At 46.1% G+C, this 22,293-nt stretch overlaps 1 protein-coding gene across 1 annotated transcript; it reads right to left on the minus strand.

Annotated features, from left to right (window-relative positions):
• Positions 1–8,304: 8,304 nt before the first annotated feature.
• On the minus strand, positions 8,305–21,390 carry SLC16A9 (solute carrier family 16 member 9). Its single transcript, XM_070945755.1, has 6 exons — positions 21,305–21,390; positions 17,135–17,364; positions 12,460–12,603; positions 12,073–12,168; positions 9,987–10,889; positions 8,305–9,257 (listed from the first exon to the last, which is right to left on the minus strand). Exons 2-6 carry the CDS (start codon positions 17,328–17,330, stop codon positions 9,064–9,066), a joined length of 1,533 nt encoding a protein of 510 aa, XP_070801856.1. The 5' UTR covers positions 17,331–17,364; positions 21,305–21,390; the 3' UTR covers positions 8,305–9,063.
• Positions 21,391–22,293: the final 903 nt, after the last annotated feature.

Genomic DNA, 22,293 nt, shown 5'->3' on the forward strand with positions numbered 1-22,293 from the left:
ATCATGGTCACAGAAGAAAAAGAGCAGGGGTCCCCTAGAGCAGGGGTCTCCAACCTTGGCAACTTTAAGACTTGTAGACTTCAACTCCCAGACTTCCTCAGGCAGCAAAGCTGAGGAAAGTTGAAGTCCACAAGTCTTAAAGTTGCCAAGGTTGGAGACCCCTGTCCTAGACAACCTACTTGTATTCAACTTTCATGTTGCAAAGAAAAAAAACCCACAGTATCTGATGCAAAGCAAATCTTTTCACTGGATTATCATTGCAAAAACCAGCTAATAAGTCTCAAACTGGCAAGCTCACTGAAACTGTGCGCCCAACTCAAAATAGAATGTGTAATAGATTTGCATGTAATCTACTTCCAGATCACACGACTTTTTCCTCCAGATGAGGTTGTTTTCTTCTTTTATCTTGGACCTGTTGGTTCTTGGTAGAGTTATGGAAAAGCGATGAGTCAAGGTGACACTGGAGATTAGAGCTAAGGTGGAGGCTTTGCCTTGGCCATGATCAGTTGGGTGGCAACTTCAGCAAATACATCATCATTCAAAGGGGAATTTCCTGTATCTCCAGAATGGTTGGGGAAATGCCAACCAGCCTGCACTTACTTTGTCTAACTAACAGGTTTGTCTGTACAGTTAGAGGAAAAAGCTACCAGCCGTGGTGGTGGAGCAATTTGCAGGCCAATTCTGCCTACTGCCAGGAATTCAATCCTGACTGGCTCAAGGTTGACTCAGCCTTCCATCCTTCCGAGGTCAGTAAAATGAGGACCCAGGTTGTTGGGGGCAATATGCTGACTCTGTAAACTGCTTAGAGAGGGACATATAAGTCTAAGTGCTATTGCTATTGCTATGCAACCTGACCTGTGGATCTAAAACTAGACTGAATTCAGCTTCCACCTTATGCTGTTTGTTCTTCACTGTTATGTCATGACAGACTGCCATGAACTGTGGGGAGAGGGAATGAAGGGGGGGGGAAGCTTGGGGAAACGAAAGTAAGTGCTGTATCTCTTCAAGATGCTGCCTCAAGTTCCCCCAGCTAGAAGAAAGAGGGAGCTGCATATCTAACTACACTTGGACTGACCATTATGAAAACATATTGCCTCAACCTGATTGGCCATATGGAGGTGGGCAGTGAGAGACAGCTAAGTGAGGAAAGGTTGAATGTAGGGATTTTGGCACGCGATTCTTAGTTCTGGCTTTGCATTGCTGCAATACACTTGACTTGTAATAAAACTATACTTTTCTCAACCAATGGAGCCAAGGATTGTATCCATTTACAATCAGTATCAGACCTGTGGCAGGTCTGATACTGATGCCTATAGGTTTTTATAGGAGGAGGTAGACTTCTTTTCTATCCAGAAATGCCCTTGAGAGGACAATTTCCAGATTATAATAATCCACAATAATCCAGAATTTGTTGATTCTGCTTGAGATGGGATCTGGACAGGATGACGATTTACCTGACAAACTCAGAACTGTCTATGGACAGTCATTGCAAAAGAAGAGATGTCTGGAGCCACATTTCATCAGTGACATTGAATGGACACCATTACCAGCAATATTTATCCCCAAAGTACATGCCATTACCTGACCAAATGCAAACACACTTCGTTGTGTTGAGAATTTCCATCTGAAAGCAAGAAAATGTCACAACCAAGGGAAATCATGAACTTACCAAACTCTTCTAAATATTCCACTGTGTGTTGGACAACTAAAGGAAGAGACTGTTGTGTCGTATCCTTGATGACTACATCAAGGGGAGAACCAAAGATTCTTTGAGGCTCCGGTCCAATTTTGTTTCCACCGTGCTTCACTTTTACAGATGACAATGACTGCTGCAAAGAGACATAATTGTGCTGTTGCCCTTGCTGGCACCATAAATTTACAAAATTTATAAAATGTCAAGGTTATAACAACAGGGATATGGAACTGAGTTGTGAGCCTTGAAAATTGTTGGGCATGGATTGATGTATTATGCAACATTCACCGAAAGTAATTGAAGGGGGGGACATTTGTTAGTTCTGCTAACTTGAGCAAAGATGTTGTGTGCCTTGCAACCTGATCTTCCCCCAGCCAATTAATATTTTAAATGAAATAACCTTACTGCATAAGAAATTTCAAGTTTATAAAAATGTATAGTTTTTCTTATTCCTGCACCCCATCCTTGGTGTAAAATGCAGGTAAGCCTTGTATTACATTGATCTGCCTTCTTGCTTGATTTGTACACATACAATTTATGACTGTGGCCCACATGCAAACTTCTTGTTAATTATAACAGAAAAAGCCTTACACTTAATCAAGCGTGCATTTAGGGTGGGATTAAATCAGCCTTTCCTAAGTGTTTCTTGAAAACAAGATATATTACACCTAGAGGATTACCTCAATTGACTAAACAGAGCTCCCAAATAAAACAAAAATAGAAATAAGTTCTGTTTCCAGAAACAATTATTTTGACACTTTTGGGTTCATGCCACATTGTTGCATCCATCTTTTTAAGATCTGCCATTGTTGCTGATGCCAAATTTGTTGCTTTGTTGTTTTTTGCTTAGTTTATTCATCATTCATGTTTCCAAAACTGCCCAGCTTCTTCATACCTCTTTCCCACTCATCCCTTTTAAGGACAAAACGAAGTTGGACCAGAGTCTCCAGGATTTTTTAAGGATTTGTCCAGAGGTCTTCAAACTTGGCAGCTTTAAGACGTGTGGACTGTTGAAGTCCACACATCTGAAAGCTGCCAAGTCTGACGACCTCTGGTCCAGATTATCAATTAATACTTCAAGAGTTAGTGAGAAAATTAGGGTAACATACATCTGGTGACATCAGAATAATGGAAGAGATCTTCTAGTCCAGCAGGAGACCCTATAGCATTTCAGACAAGTGGCTGTCCAGTCTCTTCTTTAAAAAAAAACCCAGATGAAGCACCCAGAACTTCTGAAGTCAAGCCATTCCACTGGTTAATTTTCCTCACTCTTAGGAAGTTTCTCCTTAATTCCAGGTTGAGGTTTTTAAGAAGAGACTGGACATTCATTTGTCTGGAGTGGCATCGGGTCTCCTGTTTGAGCAAGGGTTGGATTAGAAGATCCTTTCAACTCTGTTATTCTGATGTCACCAGATTTATGGTACCCTAACTTTCTCATTAATCCTTAAAGTATTAATTTGACGTAACGGTAACAGAGTTGGAAGGGACCTTGGAGGTCATCTAGTCCAACCCCCTGCTCACGCAGGAGACCTGTACTAGGGATTCGAACCGCCGACCTTTCTGATCGACAAGCTCAGTGTCTTAGCCACTGAGCCACAAGATCAAGCCCAAGGAGGACCTCGCCTTGCCTAGCCTGAGTGTTTTAAAAAACAACAACAAAAAACAACAACAACAACCTGGGTCTCTTCCAGGGACTCCAGGGCTGCGTTCACACAAACCGCTTCCCCTTGGCTGATGAATTTCATCCTGATCCCTTCCCCCACCACCCCAAAGCCAATCTAACTTTAACAAGTGCAAATGCAGCATCTTTACCCACGGAGCCGAGCGCGCTTGCTCGCACCTCACCCTTTTCCAAGACGCTGCTCCATTGTGCCAAGCATACTAGTCCTGAAGCAAAGAATTTGACCCCCCTCGCTCCAGTATCCTCCCACCCCTGAGCTTGCAAAGTCTACGTGCAGACACCCATCGCCAGGGGTGAAATCTAAAATTTTTTCCTACCAGTTCTGTGGGCATGGCTTGGTGGGCGTGGCAGGGGAAGGATACTGCAAAATCTCCATTCCCACCCCATTCCAGTGGAGAATACTGCAAAGTCCCCATTCCCTCCCCACTCCTGGGGGAAGGATATTACAAAATCTCCATTCCCACCCCACTCTGTGGCCAGCCAGAGGTGGTATTTGCTGGTTCTCCGAACTACTCAAAATTTCCGCTACCAGTTCTCCAGAACCTGTCAGAACCTGCTGGATTTCACCCCTGCCCATCGCCCTGGCTGGCTGGAAATTAATGGTCTGGACAATACGTTTCTTTTATTTTGAGTGGATGTCTTCAGAATCTGTTTTTAAAATCCTGCCTTTTTATAGAACGGTTTTGTGGGGCTCTCATTCATTTTAGACCCTGAATAATAGACCTGGGATGTAGACTGAGGGAGAGTGACAGGCCAAAGTCCCCTGGTGAGCTTCCTTGGTCGAGGAGGAACTAGAGCCTGGTGGTCTCCATTCCTTCTCCAACACTTTGACCCCTCCTCCTTTTTACCTCTATAATTCTCTCTTGAGCACCAAGTTATTGAAATGAAAGCTAGTATATATGATTCTGTTATTACGGACATGATTCCGTGTTGGAGTCAATATTACTTTGATGAGCAATATTAAATTGAAGTGAATCCAAAAATTTAATTCCATTCATTTAATTGTTTCTCAGGCTTGGAAAGCATCCTTCTGTGAACAGAAATTGCTTTTCTGCATGAAGCAGAGCATCTGGACTCAGCCCAGTAGATTCTCCTCTCAAGGCTGAGATAGCAAAATAAAAACTGGTATTCACACTCAAGGGACAATTCCAGGGTCTAAGGTCAAATGTCAGATGAACAGTTGTCACGTGAATTTCCAAGGGAGTCCAAGTAGAACAGGCTGTACCGTAATGCAACATCTCTCAAATATTAAAAAAGCAAATGCAGCTGAAATGTTCATCATTATTAACTTAAAGTTAGAATTTGATCATGAATATGAGTTTGACTCTCTGACTGTAGTATGAAAAAAAAGGGTACAGATTATTTTAATGCACTAAGATAGAGTAAACCTCATTGCCTTTTAGTAGTTATTTGAAATAAATCAAACCCAAATAAATAAGCCATATTCCTAAGTAAACATCCTTAAAATCAACGCATAAAAGACAAAATATTGACAAGGGGGGAAAAAAAGGAGAACATTTACAGATAATAACCGAGCAGGACTGGGACAATCCCGGGTCTTCTTGAAATAAATCAGTCATTTGCAGCAGCCTTCTGCCCTTACGTACTCAGAAGGTGCTTTTGCAAACCCTCAGTTAAGCCCAAGGAATTTTGTTCCACTTACGCAGATGGAAATGGAGGCCCCTGTCCCCATGTCAAGGCTGAACCAGAAGTTCTCTTAGGAGAGAAGGCCCACCATCCAACCATGGTGTTCCTCTGCCCATCAGCACGTCAACAGGGCTGGGGCTATGTAGAAATTCATCCTTCCAGGTAGCCTTGGCAGGTGCTAAAGTAAACAAACAAAGGCAGTCCTTAGCAGCACCAGATTTCTGCTTAGGACACACTCCATACCTACTGAACCCTTGGACAAAAACTCCCTGGGATATCAAAGCTAAGGATGTTACCATGGCATCCTGCATACACACACACACACACACACACACACACACACACACACATACACACACCAGGAAGCAATGACTTCCGGCAATGTGCTCTCTGGGCAGCAGGATTAACTGGAGTGGCAAACAGGAGCCCTGGTGCATAAGAAAGGCAGAAATGACTCCATTGTGGGGACATTTCCAGAGTCTTCATTCTGCAAGGAAGCAATGCACGTTTTTAGATCTATAGTTTGTTAGGAGAAGGGAACAGGTGGGGTCAGAGCAGTGATGAAATTCAATTTTTTTTTACTACCGGTTCTGTAGGTGTGGCTTGGTGGGCATGGCAGGGGAAGGATACTGCAAAATCCCCATTCCCTCCCCACTCTGGAGCCAGCCAGAGGTGGTATTTGCTGGTTCTCCGAACTACTCAAAATTTCCACTACCGGTTCTCCAGAACCTGTCAGAACCTGCTGAATAGCACCCCTGGGTCAGAGGAAATCTTTGGGGGCCCATGACCTAACAAGAATTTGGGGAATGCTAAGTAATCAGGTGTATGGTCCTTTGCAAAAGAAAAAAGTCAATTTGGAAGCCATGATTTAACCTCTGCCAGTTTTTTATGTGCGTCATGCGTGCATCTTTTTGGAAATGGATGCTTCTCTCTGGCCAATTGTAACATAACCCCAGGCTACGCTTGGTTATCAGGCATTATGTGCGGGTAACAGAATCTTCTCCGACAGCAGAGCACTTAGTGGGCAACAGGTGTTGATTGCACAGTGCTTGACAAAGGAAAGAAAGAGGACCCTCCGCTGCTGCCCACCCCACCTTCCTTCCTATCATGCACATTGAAAACGCTCCACACGCCAGTTCAGTGTCGGTTCCTGGCTTGTCCCGTTCTCATGCTGGCAGTCCAGGGAGCTGATTGCAGGTTCAGCCCTGACACAGGAGCAAATGGATCTTTGTGTCTGAAGCCCAACCAGTTGCCCGGGTGGTGTGATACTCCATGGAGAGGACCTCCCTTCCCACAAGAGCTGCCACAATGTGCTTCTCAGCATTTCAAGGTCTGCAGAACCAGAGACAAACACAAACCAGAGACGATCATTGGTTGCTCTGCAGGGAGAGAGGAGCCAAAGACCCAACAGGAGTGAAAGTGCCTTTTGTTGCTTTTTAACAGGGCTCAAATGGTTTTGACTTACATGAATGCACAGCTGGAATAGGGCCAGAGACAAGCAAGGACTCGTGTAAAAATGCTTCTGTGGTGGACAGTGGAGAAATTTGGGCCATAGGCAGAGGTGGTATTCAGCCGGTTCAGACCGGTTCACCCGAACCACTAGTGGAAATCACGGGTAGGCCCACCCGCCCACCTGCCTACCCACCTACCCACTGAGGCTCCATGCCAGTGCTGGCGAACCATTTCAGTGCCGAATGCCAAAATGGGAGCACGCATCTGCGTGCAGGAAACTGGAAGAGCAGCTGCCCGGTGTACATGCGTGCACCGGGAAGATGATTTTCTGGTTTCTGGCATGCGCACTGGCCACCTGGTCTTCCAGTTTCTGGTGCACATGCACGCGTGAAGACCAGCTGGTCGGTGTGCATGCGCTCCAGAAACCGGAAGATCATCTTCCCGGTGCACATGTGTGTTCCGGGTGGCTGCTCTTCCTTTTTCCAGCACTCCCACACGTGTGAAGACCAGCTGGCCAGTGGGCCGGAACCTGGAACAACAACAGGCGATGGCTCCCATGCCCAGAGAGATGGCTTTGCGTGCCACTTCCAGCACGTGTGCCATAAGTTCGCCATCACGGCTCTCTGCCATCCTATTTAGGCACATTTTTTAGCTGCATGCATGCGTGCAAGCCACATGTCCTTTCCTCGTGCGTGCTAACATTTGCGAACTGGTAGGGAAGGTAAGTGAACACCAGACCTGGCCGTAGACTTCATAATATGGACAGATGTTCAGAAGGAATTGCTGTCCTGACTATTGTATGCTCCTTGCCTAAAGAAATAATCCTCTTCCTTACCAAATTGCTTTTCTTTTACACACATCCATGTTATCCTTGCAATCAGAATTAATTTGACGATGAGTATGATCAATATAAATGCAACTGAGTAAGCTACATGAACTTACAATGGAAGCCCCATTTATTTCTACAGAGCATTCAATAGCTGAATGCCTCCTACCAGTAACCCTACTGTTATTCACGAAGAACCATAGAATCCCAGAGGTGGAAGAGACCTTGAAGGTCTTCTAATCCAACCCCCTGCCCAACCCAAGAGTCCTTATGCCATCCCAGACAAGGATTTGTACATACTTCCTCAACCAGCTAATTGGTTTATCTACCTGGCTTTCCATTTTTTTTCTCTAGGAAGCCTATTAAATGTTAAATGGAAACAATGAACCATTTTGGAACAATCTGGTCAGATTTAAATTGAGTCAAATTTCAAGAGTTAAGATCTTTGGAAACTTTAGAGATGGATTTTTCTTCTAATGTAATGGAGCTTTTATGTGCTTAACTAGGAGACCAATGAACTACCCATTTTCAGTGGCTGCTTAAGGATGAACTACATACATAACTCCAGCGCAGGTGGCCAGATTGTGCACAGCAGCACTGGGGATTCGTCGCAAACACGCGTCTTCTCCACCATAGTGATGTTATATAACAACTGTGGCAAACCCTTTGCACTTAGTTCTTTCCCTTTTAGCACTGAACCTACAATGGGCCACACAGTTTATGGATTGCAACTGTAGTATAATCAGACCATGTATAATTGACAGACTGGATTTTATTATAGATTTTCGTTATTTATTATTTTATAGTAGAATTTTTAATTGTATATTTACTGAGCGTTTTTATTTGTCCTGGTCTCTGGTCTAAGACTGTAATAAATTGATTGAATTGAACTAGGAGTTATAAGATCCCTAGGGAACTCTTGTCTTGAATTTGTAAAATAAATAAAATCAATATTTCAGTTCTGTGGTTGGTGGTTTCTTTAATAAATTGTATTTATTCCTTGGTTGTATAGATTTCAATTGAATAATTTTTAACAGATCCTAATGGAAGATGCGGTAACTTTTTTGCCATCCAACATCTTCACTGGTATTAAATGCTACATTCTTGTCGTGCTGTTTATAGATCACGGGATCTTTTGGCAACCTACGAGATTCCTCAGGGAAACAGGGTCTTCGGTCACTTTCATGACCCTCAGGGTGAGGCAGCCACTCCCAACCAAGCAACACTAAGATTCCTGAAGAAGGAAGAAGTACTGTGCCAACTTGGCCAAAATTAAGTACAAGGATTACATGTAAATGAATATAAAATACATTTGTTGCACCAGAAAATACTTAGCAAAACTGTAGTACAATACAATGTGAGTGAGAAGAGGAACCTCATTCAGAAGACTGAATATGCCGGTTCTAGATCCAACCGTTTTGAATACTTGCCACAGCTTGCACACCCTCCTGACCAAGGAGAAGGAGGAAGCTCGTCAAGAGAAGCTCCACCTCAACAGCTGAGCTTCACTGCACCTTAAAAGTTTCTTGGTCAGTTGCAATCCAGCATTGTCATTCCTAGGCACAAGCAGCATTTTGCTAATTATGGGCAATGGCAAAGCAAAAGGCCCCGTTGTGTTGTGTGAACACATTAGCTGCAATGGCCAGGACTTGATGTTTTGGCTCAAAGGTCCAAGTGTTTCAAAGAAGTATCAAAAGTGTCATTAAAAACCTTTATAAATAGATGCAAAAGTTACTAAAAGTATCGGTATAAAAACAACAGCAACTATTCCATACGGCCATTTACACTCTGGAGGCAGCTGTGGAGGAATAAGTGTTTGGGGTTTGGGCCGATGGTAGGGTTCGTTCCATGCCAACAGGGAAGCACGACTACAAGGAGGAGGAGCCCTCCGAAGAGCACACACAGGCCACTGAAGTAGAAAGCCACGTCGTAAGAAGCGGTCCAATCATAAAACCAACCTGAAAGAGAAGAGAGAGAGATGCCAAAAACGGAGCCAAGCCCTCCTATCTCACACTCATGCCATTAAAGAAGATTTCCCCTTCCATAAAATTGTCACACCAGAACATGATTGCTGAGGAAACTGCCAGTCAAGGGTGCCAGGGCTTTGAACCCGAGCCATTGACAAGCCACAATGGCAGCCAATGGCCCTACTCTTGCCGGCTGTTGTATCACGTAGGTGGAAAGGATTACTGTGTGGAGCACAAACCAGGATACGAGTTTTTAAGGATACTGAGAATATGCCGCTCTACTTTTCCATTGTAATTGAATAATGCTACATCTCCACATCTTGTCAATCAGAAAGGTCGGCAGTTCAGCGGTTCGAATCCCTAGTGCCACGTAACAGGGTGAGCTCCCGTTACTTGTCCCAGCTTCTACCAACCTAGCAGTTCGAAACCACGTTTAAAAAAAAGCAAGTAGAAAAATAGCGACCACTTTGGAACACCTTTGAAAGGTGTCCCATGCACCTTTGGTGTTGAGTCATGCCAGCCACATGACCACGGAGAGGTCTTTGGACAGCGCTGGCTCTTCGGCTTTGAAATGGAGATGAGCACCACCCCCTAGAGTCGGGAATGACTAGCACATATGTGCGAGGGGAACCTTTACCTTTACATCTCCACTAGCAGGTTCTGCAGATGGAGGCCATTTTTGAAAAGAAGGCATGGCATCTGGCTGAAATGCCGACTTACCTACAACTGGGGGTCCAAGGCTGTTTCCAAGTCCAGCGAAAAACATCAAGATGCCATAGGCATGGGTCAGTTTCTCGATCCCCACCGTCTGGGTTGTGACATAAGGAAAAATCGACCAGTTTCCCGCCAGGAACCCTAAAACCCCCGAAAGGATTGCCAGAGTACTGTAGCTTTGAGCGAAGGGGATCAAGACCAAGGCCGCCGCCGTCAAGATCAACGTCAGGATGTAGAGATACAAAGCGTTAATCCTGTCTACATCCGCCAGGACACCCAGGGCCAACTTCCCCACAGCGGTCATAATGCCGATGATGGAGATCAGAGGGATGGCGCAGTCCCCCTCGATGACGTTTGAGCTCCTCGCCACGTCCTCCATGAGCAAGGAAGGAGGGAAGGCGCCAACGTCGAAGAGGAAGATGGCAATGAAGAGGGCAGAAAAGACTTTGTTTTTAAAAAGACTCAGGGTGTCCTCCCAGTAATTTAAATACAGGTCCCATTTCTGCTTAGCCAGTTGTTTGCACAGGTAAGTTTGTTCTGCAACTTTCTTTGGGTAGCTCTCTGCCTCTCTTGGGGAGGCCGAGAGCAGCTGGCTGTGAACTGGGAGTCCATTCGCTTGGTGGTTGCTGTCCGGCACCTGATTCTCCCCTTTTCCCTCACTCTGGGCCTTTTCAGGTATGGTGATGTGTTCTTCATGAGAGAACTTCTCTTTTCTGTTATAAATGAGGTATTGATCTGGAACCTTCTCCGGATCGGGTTTCTGGGCCACCGGCAGAGGCCTCATCAGGCTGCCACAGGCTAGGATGTTTAGAGAGAGTGCGCCAATGATCAGCAGGCAGCCATCCAACCCATACAGTTCAATCAGCTCTTTCTGTAAGGCAGCATAGATGAAAAGGCCAACGCTTGACCCTGCAAGAAGGAAGAAAAGGAGCATGTCAGTAGATACATATCACCGTCTGCTGTGCCTTGGCTCCCAATGTAATAAATAGTGTAAAAATAATATAAAAAGCTGCTGAGCAGAACAATAGCATCAAAAGGTTTCTAGAGCAAAGCCAACAGTTTTGGTTTTCAAAATTGGTGTTTCCACAGAGGCTGGAAGGGCTGAACCAGATCACCCATTCCTGGCTGAGCCCGTTCTTTCCCTCTCTCTCTCTCTCTCTCCTCTCTTTCTTACTTTTTTTCTCTCTCTCTTTCTCCTCTCCTCTCTCTCTCTCTCTTCTCTCTTTTTCTCACTCTCTTTCTCTGTCTCTCCTCCTCTCTCTCTGCTCTTTCTTTCTCCTTCTCCTCCTCTCTCTCTCCTCTCTTTCTTTCTTTCTTTCTTTCTGTCTCTCTCTTTCTCCTTTTCTCCTCCTCTCTTTGTCTCTGTCTCTGTCTCTATCTCTGTCTTTCTCCTCTCTTTCTTACTGTCTCTCTCTCTCTCCTCTCCTCTCTCTCTTCTCTCTTTCTTTCTCACTCTCTGTCTCTCCTCCTCTCTTCTCTTTCTCCTTCTCCTCCTCTCTCTCCTCTTTCTTTCTTTCTGTCTCTCTCTTTCTCCTTTTCTCCTCCTTTCTCTGTCTCTCTCTTTCTCTTAAAATTATCCTATCAAAATCTAGCTCATCCAAAGGACCAGCATCGATAAGCATTGATTTCATGATAAAATTATGGAAGTGGAGGAAAAGCCTGAAACTGATCAGAAGTAATGTTTAACCATGATAAATGTAGACCGACTTTTGGCATTTGGATGATATAATCTCAGTCAACCAAACTCTTGGTTTTTGTTTTTGTTTTTTTTGTTCTTTTTAAATTTTGATTTATATGCCACCCTTCTCCGGAGACTCAGGGCAGCTTACAAGGTGTTAAGCAATAGCCTTCATACTTTTGTATATTTTATACAAAGTCAGCTTATTGTCCCCACAATCTGGGTCCTCATTTTACCTACCTTTGAAAGGATGAAAGGCTGAGTCAACCTTGAGCCTGGTGAGATTTGAACTTGCAGTAATTGCTGGCAGCTGGAAGCTAAATACTACCTTTAACAGTAGCATTATTCTGCTGCGCCACTCAGGCTCCTGTTTAAGGTCATTCCAACCAGAGTGTCAGCTAAAAAAAAACCTACCTGTGGAAATGAGACCGAGTGCGAGGCCTCTACGTTTGTCAAAGTATTGGCACGTGATTGTGACGGTGGCTGTGTACAATAAGCCACATCCAAGTCCTAAAGGCATAGAAAAGTTTACGGCATATAATCAGTGCCCCAAAGCTCTTGGCTAATGTGATTAATGTTCAATGAAAGGACATTCTGGAGGGTTCCCCAAACACCTGCACCGTTCACCTGAATATCAGGGAAATTCTGGGCCTCCGCAAGTCTTTTGGAAATGCAGCCACCCACCAGGGAAGATTAGGGTCTAGGTTTAAAGTCCACCTTCTAGAAGATGCCTTTAACTCCTGACCATTTGATTCTCTTGCTATCTGGTGGGGCCAAAGAGGACCTTGGGAATTTTCTTACCAACAATAATTCCATAGGAACAAAACAGAAAGTAGAGATTGGGAGCCAAGCTGCTTATCATCAGGCCTCCTGCCACCATGAAGCTACTGAAGATGGTCACTGGCCGTGCACCGAAAGCAGAGACACAGGTGCTGCAGATGGGACCTCCATGAGGACAATTGGGGTGGGGGGGGAGAGAGCGAGAAACATAGGCACAATCTTATTTTGAATGATTATAAAAGGAGTTGATCAAGAGATTGGTTGACCTCTCTTAAATCCAAAAAAAGAAGGTATTTTAATGCTTATTTTATCATTTTTACACCAGGAGTGTTCTAACCATCAACTAAGCCTCTGAGAACCACATTGGAGTTATGGTGGACCTGCACCATGCCAAATCCCCTCCCCTCATCAGCAAGGATGTTGCCCTAAAGCAGAGATCTCCAATCTTGGCAACTTGAAGCCTGGTGGACTTCAACTCCCAGAATTCCACAGCCAGCTGGCTGTGGAATCCTGGGAGTTGAAGTCCACCAGGCTTCAAGTTGCCAAGGTTGGAGATCTCTGCCCTAAAGGGAGTTACCTGGCTAATGCTCATGTGACTGTGTATATATAAGATTTTCATCTATGGACTTAACCAATAAACCCATCGTACTATACATACAGCAGCAGCTGGTTCCTCCCACTCTCTGCCTCTCAGCAGGGACAAAACCATCCATATAATTTTTTCTTCCCATCAAGTGTTTAGATAAAACTCCTGTTTGCACCACCCAATGTCCTGTATGCCTGCACAGGGATCAATCCAGCTGAGGATCATGGGCTTGATTTTCGATTCAACTAGGACTGTAGACTTCTTAAATTGAACCAAACCCTATGAGGAGTTAGCCTGATTTAATCTGCAATTCTGCAGCAATTTCTGGGAGAACAAGGTAATAATTCCTTCACTTCCAACTGTCCCAGGGGTGAAATCCAAAATTTTTCCCTACCGGTTCTGTGGGCGTGGCTTGGTGGGCGTGGTATGGCTTGGTGAGGCAGGGGAAGGATATTGCAAAATCTCCATTCCCACCCCACTCCAGGGGAAGGATAGTGCAAAATCCCCATTCCCTTCTCCACTCCTGGGGGAAGGATATTGCAAAATCTCCATTCCCACCCTACTCTGGGGCCACCCAGAGGTGGTATTTGCTGGTTCTCCGAACTGCTCAAAATTTCCGCTACCGGTTCTCCAGAACCTGTCAGAACCTGCTGGATTTCACCCCTGAACTGTCCCCCTTCCTCCATGGATTTGTGGTATCTCTACTCTTGTTATCCTTCTCCACCGCTTTGCAAGAGTTAAAACAGCCAGAATTGACTGAAAGATAAAAAAGAGGTAGAGACTATTTCAAGGAAATGCAACGGAGAACTGATGGGAGGATATCTGAGATCTGGGAACCAAGTGACCAGTTTTAAGCCTATTAGATGTTTCAGTTTTCAGCCTTGCATACCATTTTAATTTAAAGAAACTCAAGACTGAAGGTAATCTGTAAAACAGAGAGCCACTAAGTAGGCCTGTGCATTTTTGTGCCTTTTCATGATTTGGCACCAGGAGCCGAGGACTAGACAAGTTTCGCCACTCTTACGAAAGCAAACACCTAGGATTGTTCGTGGTTTTGCTCTGTTCATCAGGGATTATGCCTTCCTGTTGAAGGATTTTGCAGCAGGGAAGACAGGTGGGGTAAGACACGGAGTGAGGTGGGCAGGAGCCCCACCCTAACCCTACCCCTACCCCTAACCGTCCGGGGCCCATCAGCTTGGGATGGACAAGCAGGAGAAGCTGAACAAGGGCTATCTTCCCACCTTTCCTCTTTCAAGCAATGCAGTCCATGTCTTCTGACTTTGGGGAACAGACATTGCAAGTGTCTTCAGGTCTCCCAAACCTGCAAAGCCAATTTGTTCAGGAATGAAGGCGATGTCCGTGCACAATGAGGCAGAAGCAGTCCAACAACTGCAACACCAGGGGAGCTCCAAGGAAGAACTTGCCCTTGCTAAAAATGGAGTCCCTTCAGATTAACAGATTAACAGAGTTGGAAGGGACCTTATAGGTCATCTAGCCCAACCCCCCGCCCAAGCAGGAGACCCTACACTATTTTTGACAAATGGCAGTCCAATCTTTTCTTGAAAGCCTCCAGTGATGAAGCTCCCTCAACTTCCGAAGGCAACTTCTGTTCCATTGGTTGATTGTTCTCACTGTCATAAAGTTCCTTCTCATTTCTAGGTTGAATCTCTCCTTGGTCAGTTTCCATCCATTATTCCTTGTCTGTTCAGGTGCCTTGGAAAATAGCTTGACCCCCTTCGTCTCTGTGGCAGCCCCTCAAATATTGGAAGACTGCTCTCATGTCTCCCCTGGTCCTTCTCTTCACTAGACTAGCCATGCCCAGTTCCTGTAATCATTCTTCATGTGTTTTAGTCTCCAGTCCCCTAATCATTCTGGTTGCTCTCCTCTGCACTTTCTCTAGAGTCTCAACTCTTCTGCCTTTGGGCCTTAACCTGAGACTCAGAGGGGTTCATTTCTGGGAGTTGAAGTCCCCAAGACGGAAAGTTACCAAGGTTGGAAAACTTGCTCTAGGGGGCCTCGTGACCTTCCCATGGAAAGCATCTCTTGGGGAACTTAAAACCCCAGTTTCCAGCCTTTCTCTACCAAGTCCACAAAAGAATCAGAAGGCAGGGCAAGAAGCAATGGATGGAAACTAATCAAGGAGAGAAGCAACCTAGAACTAAGGAGAAATTTCCTGACAGTGAAAACAATGAACCAGTGGTACAGCTGGCCTTCAGAAACTCCATCACTGGAGGTTTTTAAAGAGAGATTGGACCACCATTTGTTTGAAATGGTACAAGGTTTCCTGCTTAAGCAGGGGGTTGGACTAGAACAGGGGTCTCCAACCTTGGCAAAGCTGGCTGGGGAATTCTGGGAGTTGAAGTCCACCAGGCTTAAAGTTGCCAAGGTTGGAGACCCCTAGACTACAAAATCTTTATGATCCCTTCCAACTCTGTTATTCAGTTATTCTGTTGAGTCGAGGTAGCTTCCTTCCTTTCCCAGTATTTTACAAGCAACAAAGGCTGGTGGGTTTTTTGAGATTCACACCTCTTCACCATTCATGGGGATGGTCTATTTCCATTCCTCACTCCCTTCTTCTTCTTCTCCCCCACCTCTTCTTCCTGCTTTTCTGTTCTTCCTTGCTTGAACTTCATTTTGCAAGGCCTGCTAAACCTACAGACTTCCAAGGCATTCATGTTTCCACTTTTAAATCTATTTTTACCACAAAGCAGTTAGAGAAGGGCCGGCGACCATCTCCTTTGCTGTGACTCACGCAACTCTCCAAAAAACCCTTTGTATTTTTAACACCTTTAAAGTATGCAAAGTCATTGTGGTACCTTTATAAAATCCACCAAGGTCAAAATCATTATTTTAGATACCAGAGAAGTTATTATCACCTCCAATGGGCACTGTCAAAAACCAACCTCTTATCAGCCCTGCCCTGCATTAAGGAAATTTGCATATAGATGCAATTCTGCCAGATCATTTATTCAATCTCTTATTACTCAATTCTGTTCTACAAATAGAGAAGCAATTATTGCTTCTCCTGTAATCTGCATCTGCATATCTTTATTTTTTTTCACTGCAAAGTTTTAAAAGCATTTTCCTTCACTGCTTCTCACATATGTATTTAAAGTTGGTTTAAATAAATGCATTATCATCACCATCACTACCATTTTTTAATAAAACAAAAGGACAAAGTAGTTTACAATAATTAAAGTAATATTTAAAAGCAATAGGGGGAAAAGTACCATATTAATCCCCATACTCCACAATTCCCTTACAAATGTCTGACCTGCAGAATTTTAGAGGACGATTTTGGAAGTAAAAACAGATTCTTTTTTTATGGGTCATGTTGGATATTTTTACATTTTATAGCTCTTTGTCCTTCCCCTGAATTGAGTCAAGTTAAATGCAGACATGCTGGTAGAGTCAACAGCTTATAAAAACCTAACTCTGCAAATGGCAACTTCTATTTTAATTCTTTTTGAAATTAGTGTAACTTATACCTCTTGTGGTGAATACACAGAACTGAACTATCTAATTTGCGAAATTCTGGCCTTCAATTTTCCCTACACTAAAGATGCTGTGCGTGCAAATATTACAATTCTAGAGATTCCCTATTTCTCGCATCATCTAATATGTAAAATTAGAGACTTGCCAAGCTACAGTAACTGTTACTATGATTAGAATGGAAATATATATATTTGTGCAGGAAAGGGGCTGCAAATCTTTAGTCATCGGTGCTTCAGATATTATGTGGCTCTCACAAAGCAAAAACCACAACATTTGTCCTATTCTTAACTGCCTGCTAAACTGAAATGGAAAGCAACTTTCCACAGAAATCATTGCCACCACGTTTTCTGGTACTAAGTACAACGGCAATGACTTGAGTAGATTATCTGAAGAGTCCAGGCTGATGGCAAATAAATGATTATTTTTAAATTTCTTGTAATAAAAGTTACTGGTTTGCAGCCGTATATCATTTCACATTGAAAGGGCATTGCTGGAATTGATCTTCCCATTGAAAGAAATGCCAGCCCCTTTTTTAGTGGATTTCTTTAAAGCAAAGGTCTTCTAAATAAATATAAAGGTTAGATATTTCTTTTCTTTTTTGCAAGGGAGACTTACTTGCGAGCAGCCCCACTCCACTGGCCAGGGATCCGACCCAGGCAGTCTTTCCTTTCCCTTCTCCAAAGAGGTCCAGCCATTCCATGTAGAGCACCCCAACCGCCAAGGGCGACCCGTAGCACAAGAACTGGGTGAAGAAGGAGCTGAGGACTATCACCCATCCCCACCCACCATCGGGTGATTTCTGGAACACCATTTTCCAGCAGGATCTGAGGGGTCACGACCAAGCCCTGCAGGGAGAAAGAGAAACAAATGGGGGAAAAGGGCACAGCTGACTCAATGCAGGACATGCACTGAAGGCCACAATGAATCTGAGCTCAAGGATGAGAAGAAGAGAATGACACAAGACCTTGGGAACCTGTGCCAAGGCAAACGGCCAGCAATTTCTGGTTTCCACCAGACTGCTCTCAAAAGCTGCATTCAGGCCCAGGCGTTTTCTCTCACAGCCACTGGCTGGACTACGGTCTGTCCAAGTTGTGGCTTTGTGGTCCTCTGGACCAGCAGCCAATTGGAACAGCCCTAAAGGTGATGCCACAAAACTGCTCTCTTCTCTCTTCTTCTTCAATGAACTAGAAGCTGTGGGGCCACCTGGTCCATGCAGGTTGCTGAGCAGGCTTTGGGGCCTGGACATCTCCCCTCCTTGGCTGCCAACTTGAAGATTTGAACATCTAGATCAGGGGTCTCCAACCTTGGCAACTTTAAGCAAAGCTGGGGAATTCTGGGAGTTGAAGTCCTCCAGGCTTAAAGTTGCCAAGGTTGGAGACCCCTGATCTAGAAGGATCACCAGGGATGCTTCTTGCAGACGAGGCTTTCGTTTGCGAGAAAAAAGTGGCCCTTTAGAGCACCATCCCTGGGAACAGGGTGAGAGTCATGCCTGCTGCCATCTCCTCTTTGTCCACTACTTAACCCAAGGGGAAGGTTCCATCAATATTTTTTTTTGTGAAATGCTGCGCACTAAAAAACAGAACACTTGAAGCTCTTGGATATTTCTGCAGCTAATTTTGATTCAGGGGTGTGTGGGGGTACTGAGGTGGGGTCACATCTAAGAAGACTTTACCCTTCTGACCTCACAGTTTTTGCCAAGTTCTTGTTGCCCAGAGAACCTGCCCTTCTGCACTCCCAGATCCTGGTCTTCATGAGGCAGTTAACTAGAAATTAACAGACCTTCCAGGGGACGATGCAAATTCTTGAACTGTGTTAAAAATCTGAGCTGCTCCTCCTTAAGGGAGCTGGGTGCCTTGTCCCATTTGGTGAACAAAATGCATTCCTGGAGAAGGACTTTGGATTACTGTTTAAATTAACTTGAAAGCAAGTTAATCTTGCTGCAAGATAGAAATAAGTTGTCCTGCCATTCCTGTCCTTACAGCAAGCATTAATGTCCCCATCAAAAGGCTCAACACTCTAATTTTCAACAATCCAAGCTGGTTCTTTCCAAAATCTCCTCTCTGGCTCAATAACCTGCTTTACCTGCAGGTTGATAAGGCTGTTGTCCTACACCTCCTCAGCCCTGGGGCAAAATTTCCTTCCCAGTACTGCAGCTGTGTATTATACTGGGATATCTAGACCACAATGGGAAGGAAAAGGAGCTCTTCTCGAACATGTATGACATTCAGCCGGAAGAAAGTAAAAATGCTTAAAAGCTTTTATTCACTAAAATATTATTTTGCTCCCATTAGCTGAAACACAGAGGAAGGGTCAACACATTAGGACATATCACCAAGTCAGAATGTTTTTCTCCTTCCGTCCACACATGTGGGAAAGGACCTAAAATACAGGAGTAGCCTCACCACCCTGTCTTCTGGCCTGCTTTCTGCTTGAGTTGTTCCACTGAAACCTCTTGGCTCAGAAGTGCAGACACAGGGTCTGTCCAGACGGTGAAGGCACCAATGAATCCTAAAGATTCTTGAGGAACATCAGAAGGACTGAGATGATTTATTTAGAAGACCCAAAGGGGCTTCTGGCAGCCTTGGGTGTCATGTTGCATCCACCTGCAGCTGTTCCCAGGATTGTGGGGCTGTCTCTGCAGCTGCAGTGGGAGTCCAAAGAAGACAGGTTTGGCTTAAGAACTTGGCATCCTGCGTGCACTGGACTGCATTTGAGCTGCACAACCAAGAAGAGGTGAAGGGCAGCCTGCTTATCAAGCCCTCCCTGTGACAATTGCCTCAAGCCACCTCAGTCTACTTCATCTCACATGCAGATGAACACAACAGCTGCCTTGAGCCTGGAAGAATCTTGTTTCCATCTCCAGTCATATAGAGAGTAGATGTGACTCAGGGTTGAACTGCTGTGCTCTTGGTTGTCCACGTTTGTTTTCTTTCTTTTTTTTTGTTTCCTGCAGATGTTTTGTTGCCAGGTTAGGTAACACCATTCATAAATGTTTATGTTGCAGATTTAAGGCTTCCTCATGTCCTCAAGACTGCTTCCTTCTTAACTGATGGAACATTTCGTTTGTGCCTAGATAGAGGTGAAGGGACAGCCAAGAATGTGTTTTCAGGATAGGATCACTGCAGCCCCTCCCTCCTTCCCCCCTCCCCCAAAATTTCCCACCCCACTCAATGCTTCCTGCCTAATGATCTATTCTAGCTTTCATTCAGGCTTAGGTTCAGCACATCAGTGGAATTCCTTCTCATCCAGCATTCCTTCAACATAATGTTTGCATCCTAAGGCTTTCCTTGTCTCCCTTTCTTTTCTCTTTCTTTTCTTCTCTTTTCTTCTTCTCTTCTCTATTTTCTTTTCTTTCTTCTTTTTCTCCCTAAGACTGCTGCCAAGATTAAAAAAAAAAAAAGAGCATTCTACATCTGATAAGTATGGTCTCCTTCAGACTTTTGGTAACTGCAAGAATGTTACTTTTTGCAATAGATAATCCTATACTTCAAACTTACAAACTTCGTCCTCTTTTAAGAAGCTTGGAAACTGAAATTCAAACCTTTTGCTCTCTTGTTCTATGGATGTTTGCCCTCCACAAGAGGACCCTGCTTGCCCCCCTCCCCAGATATGAGTCACCGGGATTGGGGAATCCCCACTTTTCAAATCCATGGAAAGGTTGACTTCAGTGAGGTTTACTCTTGAGTTGATTTTCAGCAGCCTCTCCTTATGCTAAGCCCAATTAATTGGCTTCGATGCTTTTGCTTGTTGGTTGGGGGGGGAGGGGTGTTTCTACTCAAAGTATTCCTGCACCTAAACTGAGAAGGAGGAAGGATACACCTTAAACATGGTAGACTCCCACCCACCCACTCCCCCAAAAAGCTGCTTGGAGATTATCGCCTTGTTGGGGGATCTCTGCACCCAACCGCAGGCTGCCAGGAGCAGAGGGGAAGTCTCCCTCGTGACGGGCCCTGTGGATGTGTCCACACATGAGCGTGAAACCACAACAGAGGCTTCCCAAACCACAAGGACGAGTCCGTGTCACATGCCGAGTTCCACAGCAGCAAACCATCTGACAAATAAATAAATAAATAAACAAGATGCAGGATTTGGCGTGTTCTTGGAGCGCCGATTAGCAGATGCACCGAGCGAGGACAGGTGAGCCCGGCAAGGTCTTCCCTTCGCCCGCCAGGAGCGGAGGGAGAGGGGCCGAGGGGCCCCCTTTTCTTGCCGGCCGGGGGATGATGGGCTAAGAGACGGCCAGCGCGGGTAGAAAAGCAGCTTCGGACGAGGAGAAGCGCCTCCTTCAGAGTTGGGACAGGCCCGAAGACCAAGCTTCAGGCTTTGACCCCCCCCCCCCAATTCCCCCGGACACACACAGCCAAACTCCCTCCAGGGCCCCAACCTTCGGCGTCTTTACTCAGGAGGCAGCCTCCCTGCAGCCCAGCAGCTGCTGGCAAGTCCGCCTTCCCAGCTCCTGGCCAATGCCTCGGACTACAAAGCTCACCCTCCCCTGCCTGGCGGCCACGGTGCTCACGCATCAAGCCGGGGACTCGCCCGCCTCCCTCCGCCCCGTTAAACGGCCAGCTCTTTTCCCGGCAGCCGGCCGGGGCTCTTTGCAAGTCCTCGTCCGCGGAAAAGCTGCGCCTGGCTCTCCATCCCTCTCCGCCTGCCTCGGTTTCCCGGGGCTCCGGCGGCAGAGACCGAGGAGGAGGCAGGCAGGCAGGCTCGCCCCCTTCCTTCCCTCCTTCCTTCCTTCCTTCCCTCCCTCCGCTCCCCTCCGCTTCTCTCCCGCCTTCCCTTTACCTGCCGCCCGCCCTGCCTGGTGCGCCCTGCCTGGCGCAGCCCTCCGGCCTTGGGGAGCCTGGCTGGCGAGTGTCCGCGGGGCTCCCTTCCTGCCGCTTCGTTGCAACAGAGGAGCCGCCGGCCGGCAGGCAGCCAGCCAGCCGGTCCAAACCGGTTGGAACCGACGACAGGGCGGCGAGGCGCTTTCGGGAGAGGAAGGCGGCGGCATCGCGGAGGCTCGAGCTGCGCTACTCCGCCCGCCCGCCCGCTCGTCGCCGTCCGCCAGAAAGGGGCCCGCCCGGCTCAGGGCCGGATCCTGCGCCCGCCCGCCCCCCGCCGGCATCCGCCTTGCGCGCAGCTCCATCTGGGCTGCAGGCTGCGCGCTGGAGAGCGCCGGGCCTGGCCGCGCATCCCTGCCGCCATCCTTCGCGCCTGGCAGCTCCCTTGGCCCCTTGGCCACGATCCCGGCCCCGAACCGCTTCCCCTTGAGTCAGGGGGGAATCCTATGAAATGAGCCCCCTGGGGAGAGTTGGAAGGCCGGGTAAGGGGCGACCCTCTTGCCCTTGGGGTTCTCAAGGAGACAAGCCCCATGGCTGAGAAAGGGAGCGATTCCCCCCCACCCAACTCATGGCAGGAACTGCTGCCTCCCCCCCCACCCCACTCCCCAAAGCCTTCCATATGTGGCCAGAGATTCAGCCAAATCTTTTTTCTGGGCAGCAGAATCCTTCCTTCCCTGCCTCTGGTTCCTTCTCTTCCTCATCCCTTCTTCTTACCTGGAGACCTTCAGCTAAGGTGAGGTTGGACTCAGAGACCGGCCATTATTCGAGTTTCTGAGCTGCTCCATTCAAGAGTTCTGTCTGAAAACAACAGTTGGGCAAAAAGACAACATGAGCTGGATCCCAATGACCATGAGGAGACACTGAGTGTCTCTTCAGCTACTATTTGGTGGTCATCAGGGTTTATGGAGACCAGGTCTGAGAACTTCAGCTGCTCAAGAAACTAATGTGGAG

This window comes from Pituophis catenifer, unplaced genomic scaffold (assembly GCF_029215685.1).
Source record: "Pituophis catenifer annectens isolate HBS135680 unplaced genomic scaffold, rPitCat1.0.hap2 SCAF_6, whole genome shotgun sequence".
Lineage (NCBI taxonomy): Eukaryota > Metazoa > Chordata > Lepidosauria > Squamata > Colubridae > Pituophis > Pituophis catenifer.

Bases quoted from the DNA above. Each gene is read 5' to 3' on its own strand.
- SLC16A9 (XM_070945755.1), bottom strand. From the start codon at position 17,330: ATGGTGTTCCAGAAATCACCCGATGGTGGGTGGGGATGGGTGATAGTC. The intron at 12,604-17,134 runs GTAAGTCTCCCT...GTCCTCATGGAG, and splicing joins TGGAGTGGGGCTGCTCGCAA to GTCCCATCTGCAGCACCTGT. The intron at 12,169-12,459 runs GTAAGAAAATTC...CTATGCCTTTAG, and splicing joins TTCCTATGGAATTATTGTTG to GACTTGGATGTGGCTTATTG.